Source organism: Monomorium pharaonis, chromosome 1 (genome assembly GCF_013373865.1).
Source record: "Monomorium pharaonis isolate MP-MQ-018 chromosome 1, ASM1337386v2, whole genome shotgun sequence".
Taxonomy (NCBI): domain Eukaryota; kingdom Metazoa; phylum Arthropoda; class Insecta; order Hymenoptera; family Formicidae; genus Monomorium; species Monomorium pharaonis.
The window spans coordinates 3,336,305-3,353,037 of record NC_050467.1 but is presented as its reverse complement, the minus strand read 5'-3'; the positions used below and the strand labels follow the sequence as shown (position 1 = coordinate 3,353,037).

Here is a 16,733-nt window from a genome sequence, read left to right as displayed (position 1 = left end):
GCAGATGCATCCGCGAAAAAAATAGAATCGTGTTAAGGACGTAGTCACCCTCGTCGACGTAGCCACGAACGACATCCGAGCTTCAGGAGATCTGTACGTCCGACAGAGTTGCAAAAAAGTAATTTTTTTATATAGAAAAAAAAAAGAGTGAAATATACACAAAAGATGAAAATATATAAAGATTGGTTTTGAAAGCGAAAATTAAGATTTTGAAAAGCTAATGTTTTAAGTTGCTTCTTTTTATCGCATCGAATCGTCATGTTTTTTTCTTCGATTGACGTTCAATTTATGCGTGTTCTGTTTATAATCTGAAGTCTTGCTTTGAAGTCTGATTCGCAGCCAGAAAAATGTATATTTTTAAGAACGGTATTCTTAGAATGAAATACAACTTGTACATTCTGGAACTGGACTATCGTGTCAAGGTAGCCATCACTAACAACCAGAATTTTTCTCGAATATCGCTCGAAATTTATTTCTACTGTCACGCTAATTTATCTATGCATTCTATTATTCATAATACTTTGCATATAATTTTATTGCTATATAAACAACAAGTATAGAAGATCTTCAATATCTATCGTGAAAGTTGCAACATTTTGAAAAATATATATTTATTCGATCTCTCTCAACATTAACTTATAAACTTTGCTCTTTAAATTGAAAATATGCCGCGTTATATGCATCAAGAAGAAATGAATTCCTCAAGTGTCTCTTAGAATCGATTTTTCTGTCATCTAATTCACGTCATTTCTCGATCACGAAAAGAGCACAATGGGGAGCTCGTGAGGAGTGACGATTTCCTCGCGTTTGTTTATTCGCGACCGCAATGTATACAACAATAAATTCACGTTACGTCAGGTATTACATTGGCAGTTCCCCAGAGGATTTTGCACAATGGTCCACGTTCGAGTCCAGTGCCTAAGAATACTCGTGCAATATGTAATGCGGCGCGTGCGGATCACCCAATTATCTGAGATGAGGAAAAAGTGTGATTCGCGAAAAATATAATCGAATTTCATGAGATTCTACAACAATATTGACACGATTCTATATACATGTCGCGACCTTCTTATTATCATTCTCATTCGATTATATGAAATGACGAACTAACGCGTTGAGTTTTATCGATGTTGAAACTCCATAATCTTGAAGGTACACGGTTGCAGAATTCACGATGAAACATTCATCGCGGGTCGAAAATAACGTAAGCTAAATTCCGAGACGCAATAAACGTAAGATACAAGCGCAAACCGCTGCAATTTTAAACCCGCAAAAAATGTTTATAGCGTTAAAATAAACTTACATGTATACAACCATTAGATAATTATATTTTGAAGATTGTCGCTCGCGAAAGATTTATTCGACAGACTGATAGACGAATGATAAATCGATTAGATGTTTTTGTGACATCCCCGAGAGTGTAGCATCATAAATCTCGCGGAACGGGGACAAAGATTTCGCGTCACCCGAGATAACAAACATTCCTACGACGAACGATTAGAGGAATGATATATCTCGACTTCACGTCACTATGATTCTATTATTTGCAGATGGAGCAATGACATCGGAATTTAAAAGTCCTTCTGAAATTTCAAGAGATCACCAATGGATTTTTATTAAGTATTCTTATAAATAGTTTTTAAAATTTAAATTGAGTTTGTATAAAAAATTATTATATTCAAATGACATGATAAAGAACAAGAAAAAATACTATAAATATAATAATAAAATATGAAAATTGTTACATATGGGATTTACATTAAATGAAATAACAGTACAAACATAATTTAATGGCTTAAATGTTATGCGAGGAGTTGACTGTGCTAATTTTTACGCCAGGGAACGCCACCCAAAATGATAAAAAATAATTAATAAATTATTTTTATAATTATATATCACTCGAATATGATAATTTTTATGTAAAATTTAAGTTTAGATATAAAAACACATAAGCAGTCTCGTGAAACTGTGAAAATATGTTAAAATTTAGCTGTAAATTTAAATTACATATTTTCTTCTATTTTCTACAATCTTATCATTTTTATTTTAAATACCAAGTTATTTAAATGAAAAATTTTAATATAGTAGTACTAAGATTATGTAGTAATCATGACTCGTGAGGTATGTATCTTTATGTCAAAGATTTGAGTTTAAATCAGAAATGTATGATTTTTATTTGATCGTTGTCTCACAAAGCAATGACAAATCACCACCAAGAATATCTTGCAATGAGAATTTCTCTAATCTAACCATTCAGAACCAACGTTTAAAGATGATGTTATCTGTGTAAATTTTAGAAATGTACACAGAAATATGCTGAGAGATCATGCTTCTGACAATAGGATTGAAGGAAAAAATATTAAGATATTATCTCTTACATTTCATATTCGTTGGTTATATAACCAATATAAATGGTTATGGTGTATAATTATGTTAAATTATGCTTCACGATTATCTGGTCCAAATTCTTAATAATAATACTAAATCTCTTACTGCTTTTATCATTACAAAATTTGTGAAACTGTGCACGATTATATATTAGCATCTGCATATGAGCATACTTTCATAACAGTATTATTAACCTTTTATACATCAATCTATACAAAATGTTGCATAAAACTTGCCTTCCTCGTTGGCTTATACAGTAGACGAGTTGATAAATATATGGCGAACACAGTATGAAAGTTTTATAATAACAAAGAAATAAACAACAGTCGCGCAATTAATCTTCGCTAGGTCAGTGAACTTTCGGCTTTGCCGATTTCGTCTTCTTCAATTTCTTCAGACCACTTATATTCGTTTTCAAGAGATTCCAATATGCCTGCTGGAACTTGTTTACATCCTTGGAATGGATCTGAAAAGTTAAAACTGTGTCTCAGAGAAATGCAAGTAGTACTACTGATTGCCATCTGCATGAAAGATACGTACAACCGTAGAAATTTTTTTATTACGAAGCGTTGCTCGGACTAGGCAAAGGTACTCTGTAGGATTTGGTAAAGGAGGTCTACCTTCTCTAGGCACCGGCTTATTATGTCCATTAACTGTGAAATAAAAATTTTTTTTAAGTTTTACATGCATGCAAAGGAAGAGAAACAGGTATGAAAAAGAAAGAGAAAGAGAAAGAATTTAAGAAAAAAGAAACAAGTTATAAAAGTTAATATCGCAAGAGAAAAGTGTAATATAAATTAATATTTTTAGATTCTCTCAATATAAATTTATAAACTTAATATATATAAATTTATATTACTGGATTCCCTTTTTCTTTCTTATCAAAGTCTTTCTTGTCAAACACTTTATAAAAATTAAGTCCTATAGCTTTCCAAGTAATTCAATTAATAATTTATTTTAAAAAATTATAGTTTTTGTTTGAGTATTAAGTGCTTTGAATAAAACAAGGGATACTCACATCTTTTAATGGTGAGCGACACCGCGCCCGAGAGACGCGATTTGTCAAAGAGTTTGGTTAATTCCGCTAAGAACTGCAACGAAAATTCGTCGGTTAGTTGTACGAAAGAAAAGAGAAATGTCGAACGACGAGACGTCAAGTTACCGCGTCGTTCTCCAAGAGGACCATTCTGACGATGGTAGCATATGTCAAACGCCGAAGCACGTCGAATATATAATCACCTGCTGAATGAGGTTATTAGAGGTTAGACGAGGTTAGGAAACAGAGCCGCAAATTTTTGCTTATGCGGCAGAATCATAGATCATGTGAGATACCTAGAGAATAATCCGCATACTTAATATTAACGATCAATCTTTCGTAATTATTATTATAAGATTATTGATTATTGATAAAGAACCAAAAAATCAGATTTTTAATTAAAAAAAAAAGGATTTCAAACATCATTGAATTTCCAAAATGAAATTTTACAAGTTATTACAATTTTTCAAAGCACGATTTTGGAATTTCACTAAATTTCGAACATAATAGGAGAAAGTCAGTAAATTTTAGATTTAAAAAAATTATTAAGTTCCAGAAATGGGGAATTTTGAAAATTGTTAAATTCTAAAATTTTGTTAAATACCCTCCCCACTCTTTAATTTTAAAATTAAAAATTTAAACATTGGCTTCTAAATTCTATTTAATTTGAAATGTGAATAAAAATTCTGGATTCATAAAATTTTTAATCTGATCACTTTTACAGTTTTTCATTTTCTCTTTGAAAATAATTTTGAACGATGCGCCAAACCGTTTTCCTCAAGAGGTCGGGACGTCGAGAGTCGTCTATCTTTATCGTTAGTGTTTAATGACCAATGTGGCTGCCACCTCATCGCGTGATTATCGTGATGCTGTGATGTTGTGTGAGCGCCGAGTTTTTCGTTGGTGACACGGAAGGAACACCTCTTTTTCAAGACGATCGTCGAGAGGAACGAGCGAAATGACCCAGGCTTACGTGAAAGCCCTCCTGGCGATTCTTTTGGTCGCTCAGGTTCACGGAATCATGTTCTACCTGGAGCCAAACGGTCATAAGTGTCTGAAGGAGGAAGTCCACGCGAATGTACTCGTCACAGGTGAATACGAGGTGTCCGAGGCGATGGGTCAGAAAACGAATTACGTGGTAAGTCGAGCACATTCGACGATTTTTCATTTACTCCTTGCCAAAATATTCCTGCAAGAGCGTTCAACACTACTTAACATTTTGTGTTAATACTTTGCAGTTTTTATAACAGCTGTGATGGAACTTACTGTTTGCTTTGCTTATAAAGTCATAATGAGTATTAATAAATTTTGTACTTTGTCTTTTCAGATTGCAGATTCCAAAGGACATATATTATCACAAAAGGAGGATATTCCTCATGGAAAAATGTTGAAGTTCTCTTTTGTAACAGAAACTTACGATACTTTTGAAATATGTTTTGTTTCACGTGTTCCAAGCCGTACGTATACTTGATTTTTAATTTAGCTTGTTAGATTGTTTTGATACAATTGATTGAATTACACTAAAACATAGTTAAAAAATACAGAAAGAGGAAAGAAGACATTTTATTATGATAAAATATGAAATAATAAATACAATAAGAATTATAAGATATATCTTTTTTAAAAATTGTTTTACAGTTAAAAATTAAGTTTAGATTTAAAATGTTTGGAATTTATAATTTACTTTTAAAATTAAATAGAATTTATAATCTAATATTTAAAATGAGATTTAATAAGATTTTAGAATTCAATATTTTTAAAATTCTTTTGGGGAGAACTTGATAATTTTTATAATTCTGATCTTCAAAATCTAATGACTTGATATGAAAAATTATTTCAGATCAACGCGGTATCAGACAAGAAGTTACATTAATTACGAAACGTGGTATTGAAGCAAAGAGTTATGAAGGCGTAAGTTTATTTATTCTTATGAATATTTGTTCCTCTACAAAAAGAAATTATTTAATCTATCATAACCGGGGATCGAAAGAAATTATCTGACATTATTTTGTCTACTTTCTTTTTATATGTGGCTTGTTTCCGCGGCGCAGTTGGTAAAGTAGAGTTTTTTCGATTTATTGTGTTCTCGTTCGCATGTGTTTTATCATAAACTTGTGCATCGCCAGTCAATCTTAGATTTACCAAAATGCAAAACAGTTTTGTTAATTTGTGCATGCTTCTGTCACGGATGTTCTGTTAATGAGGAAAACAATTGGATTAGAATTATTTGATTGAACATGAATGCATTAATTGTATTCAGCTGTGAAATAGTCCTTCTCATTGAAATGAATTTATTAATCATATTAAAATATGTTCAATATTTTATTATATCCATATTATATAAATATTATCATATTGAAACAAATTGTACTGAAAATTTTTTTTTCTTCAAATCTTTTAAAAATATGTTAATGGTACATCCATATATATAGTGTAACAGTCAAACAATTTAATAACGAATGTTTCAGTTTTTTCTTGTCAACAACATGACATATTAATTCAATCATGTACTCTCAGAATTGAAATACTTTTTCCTACTACAGCTGTTTTTATTTCCAAAAGGTTTTGATGAAGTACAGGCTGAAATATTCGGTATTACTTTAATATTTTTGAGCGAAAATTATGTAACCTGTATTTGAGATCAGATGTTTGAGAAATCTATGATAAAATACATTTAATATTGATTTTATCGGATTAGACCGCTCAAAAATTAGAACTATTTGCAATCCATTGTACATCACATTGTCTAATTTTTTTTCGTTCTATGCAAAACACATACACGCAGAGAAATTATTTACATTTGGCTTTAATTTTATAGTAGTTGCGTTCTTTATTATTGAGTTGTATCAACTGTTGTATCACGCAATACTAATAAGACTGCTGAGTTTTTCATCATGGATGATATCACTTCCTGATGAAAATCATTATCTTTTTCGTTGATAGATCGGTGAAGCAGCCAAATTGAAACCAGTAGAAGTGGAATTGAAACGGTTAGAAGACTTGTCTGAGGCGATAGTGCAAGACTTTGCCAGAATGCGCAAAAACGAGGAAGAAATGAGAGACACAAATGGTAAAAAAAAAGAAAAATTATAATTCTCTTCTATTATAATTAATTTTAAAAAATACTTTGTTTCAAAAAGAAATTTTTATATTGAATTATATTATGAAACTTTTAAATCATAAACAGAATAATTAATTATAATTATATTGATAATTAAATATTTGTAGTTATAGAATGATTAATATATTCAATAACTCGAGCATCTTTTTTTTGTATTTTAGAGGCCACGAACACTCGGGTATTATACTTCAGTATATTTTCGATATGCGTCCTCTTTGGTTTATCCACTTGGCAACTCTTCTATTTCCGACGCTTTTTCAGGATGAAGAAACTCATTGAATAAATGCATTTGTAATAAATAATACAAATGTAAAAAAATATACTTATTTTTTGAGGTTTTCATCTTTGTTACCTGTAATTTGTATTTAAATTATGAAACACTTTTTACATTCATCAAAATATTTAAGAAATACTATTTGAATAAATATGCAAAAACGCGTTACAATCATATTACCTCATTCAAATCAATGTAAAATAAGATAAAACCTCATCTCGCCACACATTGCCCATATGTCGAGAACACATTATTTAAGCAATTGTAAGATAGAAAGTTTCGTAAATAAAAATATACCTCAATGGTAATAAAATAGATCTCTAAAGACTCATTATCTAAAAGATTCGAATTTGTATTATACATGAAATTTGTCTTAATATTAGGATATCTAATATATATTATATATATATTTATAAACATTTATTTGATATATATTTCTTACGAGCCAATGTATGATTATATAAAATAATGCGTTATCATTTCAACATTTTATTTATAAAATAGAACAACTTTGTGGGAACATACATATAATAAATGGCCTAAAAAAATATAATGAAGAAACATCACATTGGAAGACGATTTATTTGTCGCTGATTTGAAGGCAAACGCCTTCAGGATTGTGTCTGTGGTTTAAATAGCTATTCGCTCGCATATGATTCTGAAGCATATTTAACATCGCGTAACGTAAATACTCTTACGCTTTCACTTTTTAAACTTGAAATTAGAATAATGGCACACATGACATGAACACAGAAGTTTTTAAATACCGACTTTACGTTCTCTTAAAGCTACGGTAACTTTTTAAATATCTAATATTTACTTGCGACTACATCTGGAACGTAAATAGACTCCGTGGTTAATCAAAGTTATTATAAATAGCTATATATTCTAATGAAATGTTCTTTTGAAAAAAATTAGAATAACAATATATACACGTATGTACATATAAGTAAGAAAATAACATCTAAATTTGAATAACTTTTTATCACAAGACAAACAATCAAGTAATTAAAAGTGAGAGAATGACAATGATGATCAAACTAGTACACTGTAGATATAATAAACGGAGTAAGCTTGCGGTAATAAAATTATGTATCGCATCTATTGCAATAGTACGATCGTTATACATTTTGATGCAATTATTATATTACCAAAAACTAATAGACAATTATTAATGCTTTTATAGTAGAGATATAATTCGAGTTTAAATTGTCGAAACAGTTTCTTTCTATTTTTATTACGTATCAATACTGTCAATGTAACATTCATTTATTACCGCAATAAAGTTATATCTCGAACAGTCACTCTCATTGCGCTTATCACTTTTAATTACTATGGTTGGGTTCGGAGAGCACGCTTTTGGCATTGGGAGCGTGCTCTATCTTTCTTCGACATTCACTGAGCAACAAGGATAGAATGATACTTTTAGCGCTAATAGCGTCTTCCCGAACTCAGCCAATGTCTATCGTCTATCGCAAATTGTAGTATTTGCTCGATAACAATTCATATAGACTCATGACTACATATTTAGATATACTAAAATAGACATTATGCAACAATGAATTTATTTTAACATTCTCTAAAAAATTTATGTATAATTTTTTATTATTATTCATTGACAAAATTCAAATATGAGAATTTTTTAAATAACAAAAGTTTAATTCATAGATTATTGTCAATTGTTGTCATAATAAACATTTATATTTTCGCAATATGGATTTCTATTATTTTTTTAAAAAATTATTATCTCTTGATAATTTATCGCTATTTTCAGAATTTTAATTCGTTACTGCATAATACCGTAAACAGACTACTGCTTACCTGAGATTAAAAAGTTCAACTAATAACAGGATCAAAAATTTTTCGACGGTCTTTGCTTTTCCTCGTCGTTTGTACATATATCTGTTAGACCACTTTGTTTCTACTACATCTAATAGCAATAACGACAAAAATATATCTCTAAACACACACACACACACACACACACATATATATATATATATAGCTCTATTTTTTTAAAGCCAATTGTACCATTGTTCTTTTACTAGGAATTTTTTGATAAATCCAGCTATTAATTTTTTCACAAAAATATTGATCTATTATTCAAACATCTTTCTAGTTTTCAACGTTAGGCATCTCGGCATTTATAGACATTCTAAAAATTCTCTTAAAGTAAAAATCTGGAAGTCCTATACAAAAAATAAACGCTTTTCATATTATATTAACCGACTATTTTTTTAGAGCTCCTACTTTAATTCCAAAAAGATTTACCTTTTTAGAAAAATCGGTACCTGCCAATTTTTCTAAGACCTGTCTAAATTAAGTCCCAATTGGACTTTGATAATAAGTTACGGAGAGTATTGTCAACATGAAAACTATTTGTTCCAACTGCGGTATCTTGAAAAGCTCATCGCGTTACTGTCTCGGCGATTGTTGTTCGGATTATTAAGCCTTTGCTTTCTGACGTCTCAGATCATTCGGTATTAAAATCGTGAGCAAAACGCCAACTGCGAGGATACCGCACAGCGCAACGTTCGCCCACATATCCTCCCAAATGTTAAGCAGGTAGCGATAGAGCGGAGTGAAGGCGATGCCGAAGATCTGCACGACCGCGTTTAGGAGACCCGTTGACGTTCCCTCTGGCTCCGGGAACGTGAGTTCTGCGGCGAGTTCGAAGCCAACCGGTAAATAACCGGTCATAAAGAAACTATAAAAATAATGATATAATATAAACAAAATACATATAAATAGAAAAATATATAAAAATATACATATATTTATAAATATATTTACATAAAGTCACATAAAATTTCAAAATAGTCTCAAGGTAAAGACGGTGACTCAATTATCCGTCGTGTCTTATGAATATTTAAAGAGGAGATAAGACAAAAACGACAGAAATTTTCAACAAAAGTTACAACTAAAGTGTATAAAAGTCAAACCAGAGTTCAACATAAGTTTAACAATAAAATAATATTTTAAAGTTTTGCGACGAAAACAATCATTGGACTTTACCCCAGAAGACCAGCTGTGATGTAAATAACGTATATTCCGCCTTTGTCCAGTGTGAAAGTGAAGATTATCATACCCACTAAAGAACAAATATACACTCCTACCGTTGTCCACCTGTAAATTCGTTATTTCCTGCGTTGTTTCAATTGCATACATTTACTGTCATCAAATAAATTAGGATAAAAGTTAATTCAACATGATTGATATAATAAATTGGTTTGATAAAATATTTATAGTATGAACCAAATTTTACTTTTAATTTCATAATAATTATTATAAATCAGTTCAATTTGTGTTAATTTCAAAAAAGACTAAGTTAATTTAACTAATACCACTAAAAGTTAACAAAATATTGGAATCAAATTTTTTTAATTTGATATCAGGAAAACATCCAATTACTCACCAAAATTTGTGTGTTTTGTCTAATAAAATACCACATACAATGGAGCCTACCATCCCGGCGCAAACTATCGTTAAGCCAATTCGACCAGCGTCCTGTTCACTTCCCTAAAAAGAAGACGTTACCTATTACTTCTTTTCAACATAGAGACATAATCGAGAAGATTATTTAAAAATAATGCCCTTAATAATTTTTTAGCCCGTAATCTTCGAAGAGAAAATACAAATTTTTGTGAGAGACCTCAATTACAATAAACATAAAATTCATAATTGCCAAAAAGTGAGTCGGAAATCGAGAGAAAAGTCTACGCGATCTTTATTACTTACCGGAAACTGTTTGGTGACAAGTCGGTTCAGGAGGGTGCTTATAGCGTAAAACGTGCCGACGTTGATGCCATAGCTGATTAAAAGCAACAGATAGCCGCGATTCGACAATAGCCTTGTGATGGAACTAAAAAAATTCTTCATCTCCTTGTTGCTTTCGGATTTTTCTCTTTGCTTAACTTGGGCGAGGCTAGGTGGTAAAGGTGGTGCCGACTTGAAAACTATAAATTATCGGTTTCTATAAAAATTAATAGTGAAAGAACGGAAGAATATATATCGCTTGATTATAAAATCCCAGATTAAATTAATCTCAACTCGTAAATTCGATTCCTATATATTCACATAAAATATACATATCTTTTAACATCGAAATCTTATTGCCAGATCGTATAACTTTGTAAACGATAAATAAAATTATATATACGTACGGAGTAATATGAGGATTAGTATAGCCGATGTGAAAGCCGCGACGATATAGAACATACGTTGAAATCCTTTTTCGATGTCGTACAGCCCTGTGTTCGGCACTAACATTGGCGGAAATAAGAAACCGATAGCTATACCCAGCTGCAACAGAAATCCGAGTGACAAACGTTCTAAGAAATTGTCGCTGAAGAAGCCAAAAAAAAATGTTTGCCATGTAAATTCGTAGATGTTCACCAGTCACTATATAGATAGCAATTACTGCCTCAAGAACACAATCACTGTATGCTTGCCGAATAAATTAAATTTATATATATATATATATATATATATATATATATATATATATATATTGTGCGTATTTATATCTTTATAAATCATTAACGAAATCTTTTTGTTTCTAGTTGTTAAAACATAACATAATTTCTGTTATATGTAATCAAAAGGCCAATAATATATAATATATATATTTATATAAAAAAAAGCGTTCACTGTATGCATCTTTTCAATAATTGCAAAGACATGTCTTATATCTTCTATCTGTATCGTTAAAGACGGTAGCTAAAGTTATAATATACAAGTTACAGGCGGTAGAGACAGGAAGGAAAACGTGGTCAGCTAGATTTTTTCTTTTCTGAAAAATCATGATGTTGGAGCCAGTGCGACACGCTTTTAATTACGGATTTTTAATTACGAACCCGCAATTACAACACTTGCACGAACATGGTTGTAAAGCGCATCGGATTGAGCTTCCGTTTTATCGTATTGCGAAATCAAGTGCAATTAAGGCGCGACGGATTCCCTGATAAAGTGCGACCGCGACGGCTGATAAAATGATAGCGGCGACGCAGCCCGCGGCACCTTGGATCAATTGGATCACTCGCGACGTAGACTGAATCCCCTGTCCCTACCCTATCCGTCCATCTCCCTGCAGACACGGCCGTCGAGGTAGCGAAATTAAACGTGGGTGACCACTTCGACTCGGTTTCCCACCTAATCACGACGCAATTTAAATCTCGAAGCACCCTTCTCGTCGATCAGTGAGTACTCCAGACTGTCACTTCCGTTGTTCCGCGCGCAAGATCCATTCTCATTGTCCGCACGCACGTGACACGTGTCGCCAGTGACAATGTCGAGTGCCCCCGCTTACGTTTTTGAAATAACAAGTGCTGTCGCACATCGACGTTTAACGTCACGGAAAATCGGGCCTTACATATTAATAGCGGGCATTCAACTCAAGAGACAGGCATAACGATCGTAAAAAAATATCAAGACAAGATGGCATTTTTGTTAAAATCACAGAGTTATAGATTAAGATAAATTATAAGTCCAACTAGATAAGAATTTTGATTGAAAAATTAGTTTTTCCAGTAACTTTTTAGGAACGTCCTGGCTTTTCCATCAAAATAATATTAAATTAAATTAAATTAAATTATAATACATTTGAGAGATGGAAACAATAACTGTTGCGCGCAGATATGCAATAAATTCGAAAATTATTAATTTACATCAAGAGATAGAACTATCAAGATATCACAATTTTATTTCATATAATAATGAATTATTAGTATTTGTATCTTTGTTTGCGCAAATGAGAAAAGAGACACAAGATATTTAATTAATACCGCGTGCGTCAAAAGTGTCGAATTTATTTGACTTATTATCGAATTACGATGCTACATTATCTCGCGTTTTGATCCGGGTAATTAGAGCGATTTTATTGCGTGGATTAACACCTCGCTTCGTGAAACTCCGTTAGCATGTTGCAAATGGTTGATGCATTACTCCTTTTGTATTCGCGTGAAGACATTTGTGCGAAGATAACACATAGATTCAAAATACAAGAAATAAACTGCGCAATGCAAAATTAAATTCTTACACTATTCAAATCGCAAAAGATATAAGAGCAATCACTTGTGTGATTCACATTGCTTATATTTTCTCTTTTCATTTCTTATGTTTTTTTTTTCTTCAAGTTTTTTGGAAAAACTTGTAAAACGCAACAACTTACCTTTCACAATTTAATTTACAATTCGAAGTGGCTAATCGGTTTGATAAAAGAAATTAATTTTTAATTTCTCCAGAGAGAAAATATGATCGAAATTCTTAAGATTTTCTCAAAGTTCAAGTATAAATTCTAGATATATCGTGTTGATTATATACAAAAGATTGATCATCTTTACCTACCTGGTTACCGAAGACACCAATACCGCAGGCTCGACTGACTTCGTTGTCCCCGAACCATACCGCAGCTAATCTGGCTGGAACGGACAAAATGCAGGTTTGGCTGATCGCCACCACAGTCTGACCGATGAACGTGATCCAGAAGCGATCAGGAGCCACGCTCAACACCTTCACCCAGGAACCGAGGGCGGTCCCGAGCGCCCCGACGATCACCGTACACCTGAGGCCCTAAAATTCCATCCGTTCTCCCATACATTCGTCTGTTTGCACAGATGTCAACGGACAGGAATATCCGCAATTGCGTGTAATAAAATGTTATTTGTTCGAGCATCACTTGAGAAGAACTTTTCAAAAAGAAGATATTATTTCTCAAATGAGACTCTCGTTTCATCATCTGCGGGATTATGTGAAATCCGGCTATCTCAGACGACTTTGTATCCAGTTATACAAATGTAAAACTGTCTATAAACGAAATGCGTTCAGTGGCATTTCAAATAAGATGCTACACATGCACATCACCATCTCTATTTGCCGTTGCAGTTCGATATTAAAATATAAAAAAGAAAAATCAAGAGATTCAATTTTCCAAGAATGAACGCCGCTCCCCAGTAATCCCAGGAATTTAATATGCGAGAGAAATTCGTAGCTAAGAAAACGCACGACAGTTTTCCGGGACATAACACACGAAATGTTTCCGCTATTCCATTTTGAAATATTCCTTGCTTTCCGCATTCTCTATCGTTAACGCGACTGTTACTTACAAAGTTATTAAGCAGGTAACTGGCGGGAAATATCAACGGTATATATGTTATCATGTATATCATGCTCGTCATATCCACTGTATAATCCGAAACGTTGTAATATTTCCTCGTAATATTCGTAATAATACTGTATTGAATCCACTGCATAGCGTTGCTGGCGCTGTACACCACGAAGAGTATGAGGATCAGCCATCGTCTCTTATATACTTTGATCTCCTGCAATCAGAGGCATCCATTCGCGATCTTTGAATTTTTTATTCTTATACACCAAACGTCTCAACAAAGCGCAATATCTTCGATCTTTCGCTGTACATTTTAATCGCTCGAAAGAACGAAGGATGAGAATTAATGTTAAATATTATATTATATTGAAAGTGACGCTAAATTATGTACATATTGAATTAATATACGTTATTAGCGGTAAAAGTAACATTAAAACGTTTTTAATGCAGTTTCATGTGAAAGTAGAAATTATATTGACTCTAATTCTTATGACAGCATATCTTTGGGATAAAAGTCCATTAATTTTTTGAAATATCGAATTTAAAAGTAAAATGTATGAAAGATACATAAAGATAAAGTGACTATATCATCACCTTTTAATGGGGTTCAATAGGATTTAAATAATAACACTGCTAAAAATATCGCGTCAACTCAAAGCGAAGACCAATTGTCCAATGTTTCCTCGATGTTTCGATTTTTCTCTTTCGCAACCGTCCGTGATTTTTATTCGTTCGATAACAAAATTATTCACCTGCGTCGGATGCATGTTGCAATCAACGATGGATTCACTCATTTTTAACTAATAGTAGTGTCTGTTTGCAACTTCCGTCAAGCTTTCGTGCCAACGTGCGTCACGATCATTAATACCGAGCAATATTAACGATATTGATTAAATAGAGCAGAGAAGTATCATCAAGAGACGAACCAAGGCAGTCCTTCCTTTTTTATTGAGGCCGCTTTCCCTAAAATTCAAACAAACATCGATCTCACTTCTTCCACCTTTTACTGCTCGAATCTCCGATGAAAGCAAAATTGAAATATTAATGACAGAAATGTTTAAAAAGTCAATATTTTAATGGAAGTTTTGTTAACGTCTTTATTTCTGAGAAGCATGTATTACGTTAAATTAACTACTGCGTTGTAGGAAAACGTCATTGCAAAATTATATTGGGAATCAATTGACGGAATTCCATTTACGGATTTGCGAGAAACTTGTATAGATTGTTGATAGACGATGGATCGCAGTATTGGTAATTAGCACTTAATAATCTGAAATATGCTATTTTGATCTAATAATCATCTCACAGGAATGCAGCTGCGTATATGCGCTTATGTGAAACCCTCTTTGTCTGTTAATTGTGTTTTGCGTGCGTGTGTTGTGTGTTTTGTGTGTGTGTGTGTGTGTGTGTGTGTAAATGCGCATTTAATAACATTAAGTTAACAATTTGGAGCACCGATAATAGACAATACAAAATAGATTGACATTCAAAATCGAAATTTTCCTCTTTAATCTTAATTTAATATTATCCTAATATTAATTCTAATTGTATCACATTAATATTCCAATTGAGGACTATAATAAGATTAATAGTTATATGTTGAACAAGCAAATTACTTGAGTATTAGTATAATAAGTATTAGAGATTACATGATAAAAAACATGTGATTAATTAATTAAAACACTTCGAAGATAACGAAGATAGATTCGATTAGAAGATAAATGTTATTCCATTGAAAAGTCAAAATATCTCTTTTAAATACTTTTTCGATCAATATAGTGTAATATTGTAATTTAAGTGCTACTTTTTCATATGTTAAAACGTTTTAAATGGTTTTCGTATATTTAAATATATAACAGCATAATTTAATATTCACTTATGTGCATTTTATTTACATGAAGCGAAACTAAATATTGAAGTTATTACATTAATAATGTAAATATTAACTTTTCATAATGATTAACCGAACATTATTAAAAGACGATTGAACAACGAGAATGAGTAAAAACTATATGATATGAATATATGTAAGAGCGAGAGTTAGTTATGCATATATAGATATATCTAAAAAATTTCAAAAAAATTATTAATGATACTTCTTCCTACATCAAATTTTATAAATTCTCGATTATTTATGATCACGCGAACAATTATACAAATATATACAAATGTACAACACATTATAATACATTATATCAGAGAAGCTAAAGAGTTATGTCGTTAGTATAAATCATGTATAGTTTTGTTTATTACTCTCTAAATTTCATAAAGTGAAAATACTGTCACAACAATTTTTCGAGTGATTTTTCGCTCTAATAAAAGTTAAAGTTCACTCGATAAAATTTTTTAAACTCTTATAGAGAGTGTACTTTAACTCTTAACTAAGTATCTTCAAGAAATTTAGAAAGTATAATTCATTATTTATTCAATAATAATTGCCATCTATGATAGTCGTCTATACTTATTAATTTTTAATTCCTTTTTCAAAGAAAATAGACTTTGAGTCTATAGTATGACAATAATGTTCAACTGTATATAATGACGCAATCAGCAAATTAAAATAGGAAATAATTCATCCACCATTTACCTTTTCCAATTATTTATCTTTTCCAATTATTAGGGCTTACACTTCTTACAAAGAAAAAGTTTTGTAAAAGCAGATAATATTCGAATCGCTTTATCCATATTTTCGAATTAAAGTCGATAAAAGTCAGCGAGAACAAAATTAAAAAATTAATTGGATGTCTATTATAGAAAATAATGGCGCTTATATTGAATAAATAATAAATTACAAAACTACACGATGTGT

General features: G+C 31.6%; 3 protein-coding genes and 1 long non-coding RNA gene across 10 annotated transcripts in view; 2 read left to right on the top strand and 2 right to left on the bottom strand.

The window, feature by feature from the left end:
- The first annotated feature begins 36 nt into the window (after window positions 1–36).
- LOC114255183 lies at window positions 37–1,893 on the top strand. The gene is made up of 2 exons (XR_003626472.2): window positions 37–1,204; window positions 1,551–1,893. It is a non-coding gene; the product is annotated as an uncharacterized LOC114255183 (long non-coding RNA).
- Window positions 1,894–2,149: 256 nt separating this feature from the next.
- Window positions 2,150–3,710, bottom strand: LOC105836236 (signal recognition particle 14 kDa protein). The gene is made up of 4 exons (XM_012680135.2): window positions 3,551–3,710; window positions 3,407–3,479; window positions 2,929–3,041; window positions 2,150–2,854 (listed from the first exon to the last, which is right to left on the bottom strand). The coding sequence occupies exons 1-4, from the start codon at window positions 3,572–3,574 to the stop codon at window positions 2,738–2,740; spliced, it is 327 nt and encodes a 108-aa protein (XP_012535589.1). The 5' UTR covers window positions 3,575–3,710; the 3' UTR covers window positions 2,150–2,737.
- Window positions 3,711–4,244: 534 nt separating this feature from the next.
- On the top strand, window positions 4,245–7,136 carry LOC105836234 (transmembrane emp24 domain-containing protein bai). Of its 2 annotated transcripts, XM_012680132.3 has the most exons (6): window positions 4,245–4,562; window positions 4,752–4,881; window positions 5,265–5,335; window positions 5,476–5,478; window positions 6,368–6,494; window positions 6,707–7,136. In XM_012680132.3, exons 1-6 carry the CDS (start codon window positions 4,383–4,385, stop codon window positions 6,826–6,828), a joined length of 633 nt encoding a protein of 210 aa, XP_012535586.1. In that variant the 5' UTR covers window positions 4,245–4,382; the 3' UTR covers window positions 6,829–7,136. The 2 variants fall into 2 exon arrangements, with proteins under 2 accessions (XP_012535586.1, XP_012535587.1); XM_012680133.3 differs by lacking the exon at window positions 5,476–5,478 and having other exon boundaries at window positions 4,248–4,562.
- A 156-nt stretch (window positions 7,137–7,292) lies between these two features.
- Window positions 7,293–16,733, bottom strand: part of LOC105836241 (uncharacterized MFS-type transporter C09D4.1) — a 56,936-nt gene continuing 47,495 nt past the window's right edge. For 3 of the 6 annotated variants that reach the window (XM_036282849.1, XM_012680150.3, XM_012680151.3), the window contains exons 2-9: window positions 14,677–14,887; window positions 13,923–14,138; window positions 13,165–13,389; window positions 10,983–11,121; window positions 10,558–10,775; window positions 10,235–10,338; window positions 9,835–9,945; window positions 7,293–9,526 (exon numbers count right to left, since the gene is read on the bottom strand). In XM_036282849.1, coding sequence (XP_036138742.1) covers window positions 9,265–9,526; window positions 9,835–9,945; window positions 10,235–10,338; window positions 10,558–10,775; window positions 10,983–11,121; window positions 13,165–13,389; window positions 13,923–14,138; window positions 14,677–14,718 — 1,317 coding nt within the window. In that variant the 5' untranslated portion in view covers window positions 14,719–14,887 and the 3' untranslated portion in view covers window positions 7,293–9,264. The remainder of the gene's footprint in view (window positions 9,527–9,834; window positions 9,946–10,234; window positions 10,339–10,557; window positions 10,776–10,982; window positions 11,122–13,164; window positions 13,390–13,922; window positions 14,139–14,676; window positions 14,888–16,733) is intronic. The other 3 variants (XM_036282835.1, XM_012680149.3, XM_036282854.1) reach the window with 2 other exon arrangements.

Excerpts from the sequence above, each read along its gene's own strand:
- LOC105836236 (XM_012680135.2), bottom strand. The coding sequence starts at position 3,574 with ATGGTCCTCTTGGAGAACGACGCG. Across the intron at positions 3,480-3,550 it reads TCCTCTTGGAGAACGACGCG|TTCTTAGCGGAATTAACCAA; the intron begins GTAACTTGACGT and ends TTTTCGTTGCAG. Across the intron at positions 3,042-3,406 it reads GTCGCTCACCATTAAAAGAT|TTAATGGACATAATAAGCCG; the intron begins GTGAGTATCCCT and ends TTTATTTCACAG.
- LOC105836234 (XM_012680132.3), top strand. The coding sequence starts at position 4,383 with ATGACCCAGGCTTACGTGAAAGCCCTCCTGGCGATTCTTTTGGTCGCT. Across the intron at positions 4,563-4,751 it reads GTCAGAAAACGAATTACGTG|ATTGCAGATTCCAAAGGACA; the intron begins GTAAGTCGAGCA and ends TTGTCTTTTCAG. Across the intron at positions 6,495-6,706 it reads AGAAATGAGAGACACAAATG|AGGCCACGAACACTCGGGTA; the intron begins GTAAAAAAAAAG and ends TTTGTATTTTAG.